At 52.9% G+C, this 4130-nt stretch overlaps 1 protein-coding gene across 2 annotated transcripts in view; it reads left to right on the top strand.

Annotated features, from left to right (window-relative positions):
* Positions 1-1039: 1039 nt before the first annotated feature.
* Positions 1040-4130, top strand: part of Drg2 (developmentally regulated GTP binding protein 2) — a 17673-nt gene continuing 14582 nt past the window's right edge. The window contains exon 1 of one of the 2 annotated variants that reach the window (XR_001230865.1): positions 1040-1335. Coding sequence is in view for 1 of the 2 variants with exons in the window: in XM_005402288.2 (XP_005402345.1) it covers positions 1272-1335 (64 nt within the window). In the remaining variant the exon portion in view is untranslated. The remainder of the gene's footprint in view (positions 1336-4130) is intronic. The other variant, XM_005402288.2, reaches the window with a different exon arrangement.

The raw sequence follows: 4130 nt of genomic DNA, 5'->3' as shown, positions 1-4130 counted from the left end.
AGAACAAACATGAGAGAGCTTGATCCAAAGGAAAGTCCGCGGAAGGACACAGCAGGAAAGCAGGGCTCTGGAGCTAAGGGCGAGGTTCTGGGTTTGATCCTCGGTACTGGGGGTGGGGTAGCGGGGCAGCCAAACAGCCCTCTGCAAGCCATGAAGAGCCCTCACCGGCATTCCAGCATGCTGGATGCTGGCTCTCTGACCTCAAACTTTTAGTATCCAGAACTGTAAGAATGAACTTCAGTTGTTTAAGCACAAAGTCTATGGAATTTGATAGCAGCCGGAGCAGGCTAAGAGAACCCTTAACTACTGCCTGTGTATCTTCTCATAAAGATTTTCTCCTACTTAATCACACCCCGGAAATCAGCAATAGCGCCATAACATTCAATATACTATCCAGTTAAGTTTTTCCCAAACGGTTCTCACAATTGTCTTCTCATAGCTGCTTTGTACATTTTTTTAAACCGGAATCCAGGCAAGGTCCTTACATTGTACTTAACACCCTTGAACCTAGAACAATACCCCTGTTTTGCAGCCACTGCCAATTTTGAGGAGCTGAGGTCATGTGCCTTATAACATGTCCCCACTCCACCCTGTTTTTTTTTTTGAGACAGGGTCTCGCAATGCAGTTCAGGCTGTCCTTGAGCTCACTTTGTAGCCCAGGCTGGTCTCAAACTCACAACGATCCTCCTGCCTCAGCCTCCTGAGTGCTGGGATTACCGGAGCGCGCCACCATGCCCGGTATGTCCCGTTTTAGGCATATGTCTGATGCTTCCCCAATGTAAACTCATTGCAGTTGGTTTTTGTTTTGTTTTGGAGCGGGGCAAGAATTCCGCACAGGAGACATCTATCTGACGGCAGGGGGTGCTAAGTAAATTGCTTCTAACCACCCTACAAAATGTGAGCCGCCAGGCAGGCGTTCAGCTCTGCGTCTCTTCTTCGCACTAATAAAGCCAACAGTGACGCCCACGTCCAGGTTCACTGCGGGAGACGCCCTCTGTCGCCTGTACCTCCGGGTCCCGCCCCGCCCGTCTGGTCCCGCCCCCGCCTAGCTCCGCCCATTTGCCGTTCCGGACCCAACTAGTCCAGCGAGCGGAACGGATAGCGTCTGGCAATCTGCTCCCTCGCCTGCCCGGACTCTGAATCCCGAAGCACCGGGCGCCCCCGAGGACGCTGTTCTCCGTGGGTTTCCGGTCGCACGCTGCCCCCGCCGTCAGACCGGAATTCCCGGTGCCGCCGCTGTCGCCGTAGGTGTGCGGATCTTTCCTGCAGCCATGGGGATCTTGGAGAAGATCTCGGAGATCGAAAAGGAGATTGCTCGGACGCAGAAGAACAAGGGTGAGGGCCGGGTCGGCGGGGCCTTCCTTTCTGCCCGCCTCAGTTTTCCTGTCTGTAAAATGGGGGGATGGCTCGAGAACTGCGGCTGGAGCGGGCTCCGAGGCGGCGGAGAAGTGCCGAGCCAGTGCAGGGCCAGGCGGGAGCAGGCCCCGACACCCCGGTCTGGGGTCGGGGATATAGTTCAGTGGCGCAGCGCCCGCCTGGCAAGCGCGCGGTCCTGGGTTCGATTCTCGCTCTCCGCCCCAAAAGCCCGCCAGTACTGCGATCTGACACCTGGTGGCCCACAGAGAAATACCAGTTCACAGAGCCTGTAACTAAGCCAGAATGCGGGAGGGCCGCGGTTCAAACCCCAGCCTCCTAGTGGCCGCCGGTGCGGGAACGGGCCGGAGAAGACTTCTCCCAGAAACAGCAGGGCCGGGAGCCGTGCCAGTGGCGTGGAGGGAGTCGGGACTTGGGAGCCTGGAAGCTGTGTGTGAATCCTGGTTCCACCGTGTATTTGTTAGTGGAACTCTGGGAAGTCATCTCGTCTCGTGGAGCCTGAGTGTCCTCATCCGCAAATGGGGAGAATAACTTCTGCTCCACCCTAGCTCCCAGCTAAGTTGAATTAGATGGCATTTCCAAAGCGCAGGGCAGAGGGGGAGCGTTCAGCATTTAAAGTAACCCGCCCAGCATAGATGACACTTACAGATTTTGCGTTTTCTGGACTGGAGGAGCTCGAGGGAGAAAGGTGAGGAGACAGCAGCGGGGACACCAGGAGGCGGTTGTTGGAAAGGCATCCCGGAGCCCGGCGTAGTGGTGCACGCCTGTCATCCCAGCCCTTGGGAGGCTGAGGCAGGAGGATCGGTTGCAAGTTCGAGACCAGCCTGAGCTACAAAGTGAGCTCATGGCCAGCCTGAACTGCATAGCAAGACCCTGTCTCAAGAAGACAAAAAAGACCAAAAAAAAATTGGTTAACCTGGCCATCCCTGAGTTCTCAGGTATTGACCACTTCAGCATGCAGGAAGCACACACCTGTAGCCTCTCAGCATATATCTCTGTTTAGACTGTCACACACATTTACTTGGCATACTGAGTTTCCACATTCATGTTCTATGGGCACAGGGAGATCCCCTGCGTAGCTGGCCCTCCTGTCACCAGCTTCTAAACTAGTAATCAACTAAACAGAGTAATTTCACCTGGCGGTACGTGTTATCAAGACAAACCGGGGTGATACAACACCGGGGATGGGGTGAAGGTGGGGCTTGGGCTTCCTTCCATAGAGTGGCAGAGAACACCCCTGTGAGGATGGCACGTTTGAACTGAGATATGAAGAAGAAGGAACCGGCCATGCAAAGATCTGGGGCAACATTTTTCTTGGCAGAAAGAATAACTAGTGTAAGGGCCCTGAGGCAGGAACAAACTTGGGTCGTGTTCAAGGGTCAGAAGTTCTGGGGCTGGGGTGTACTGCTGAGAGAAGGCAGCCCAGTCGTGCCAGCCGTGGGGAGACTGCACTGTGTGCTTAGGGCAGTGGGAGCTGGCTGAGGATGTTAAGCAGGGGAGAGACTAGTCTTTTTCTTTTTTTGAGAGACTAATCTTAATTTCTGTTTTAAAAGTTCCCTCTGGAAGCCAGGCATGGGGGTGCACGCCTGTAATCCCAGCACTGGGGAGGCTGAGGCAGGAGGATTGCCACAAATTCAAGGCCAGCCAGGGCTACGTAGTGAGTTTAAGGCCAGCCTAAACTGCATAGTGAAACCCTATCTCAAAAAATCAAAAACAAAACAAAACAAAAAAGTTCCCTCTGGCTGTTGTGTGGAGTATCATCTATAAGACCCCAAGAAAGTAGCAGAGGGCTGGGGATGTAGCTCAGTGGCATAGCACCTGCCTTGCAAGTGTGAGGTCGTGAATTTGAGTCCCGGTACCACCCAAAAAAAGAAGAAAGGAAAGAAAGAAAGTAGCAGAGAGGCCTAGCGGAAGCTGGAGATGCATTCGACCAGGGTGGACAAAGGGAATGTGAAGGTGACTCAGACGTCATCCTTCACCGCAGAGACACTCAGAGTTTATGAGCTGGAGTGACAGAAAGACCCTACAGCCTGTCTTGACGCTTTGTCACAGCCATCGTTCGCTCATTCTCTTGCTGAAGCACGTGCTAATGAGTACTGAGCTGAGGAAGTTTGGGATTAAGAAACACGTTTTGGGGCTGGGGATTTAGCTCAGCAGCAAAGCGCCTGCCTGGCGAGTGCAGGTTGTGAGTTCGATTCCTGGTACCGGAAGAAAAACAAAAACAGAAGAAACAAAAACAAAACAAAAAAAGAAACAAGCTTCAAGTGGCGGTAAGAGCTGTGAAGAGAAGAAACAGGATCATGAGACAGAGGGCCTGAGCAGGGCAGGGTTGGGGTTTCCTGTAGGTAGTAATAATAGCCAGTTTTTACTGACTGCTTACTGTGTGCTAGGTCTTACAGAAATTTGATATCAGTAGTACTGCTGACATCCCCATTTTGCAGATTAAGAAACTGACTCACAAGAAGAGTAAACAACTTTTCTTCAGTAAAACAGTCAGAAATGGCAGGGTGGAATTTCAGCTCAGGCTCTCAACCTCCAGTGACACTGCTCCCCCAATGACGTCCCCCTGAGACTGGGTGGTGGAGGCCTCTTTGAAGAGGCAACATTTGCACTCTGGGAAGATCGGTTGAAATGCAGGGCATAACAGGTTCAAAAGTCCCGATGGGGGCTGGGGATTTAGCTCAGCGGCAAAGCGCCTGCCTGGCAAGCGCAAGGTCGTGAGTTCGGTTCCCGGTACCGGAGAAAAACCAAAAAAA

The sequence above is a fragment of the Chinchilla lanigera genome, unplaced genomic scaffold, assembly GCF_000276665.1.
Source record: "Chinchilla lanigera isolate Chin_1 unplaced genomic scaffold, ChiLan1.0 scaffold00077, whole genome shotgun sequence".
Classification (NCBI taxonomy): domain Eukaryota; kingdom Metazoa; phylum Chordata; class Mammalia; order Rodentia; family Chinchillidae; genus Chinchilla; species Chinchilla lanigera.
Note: the sequence above shows the minus strand (reverse complement) of the source record. Positions and strands in the feature narration are given on the sequence as shown.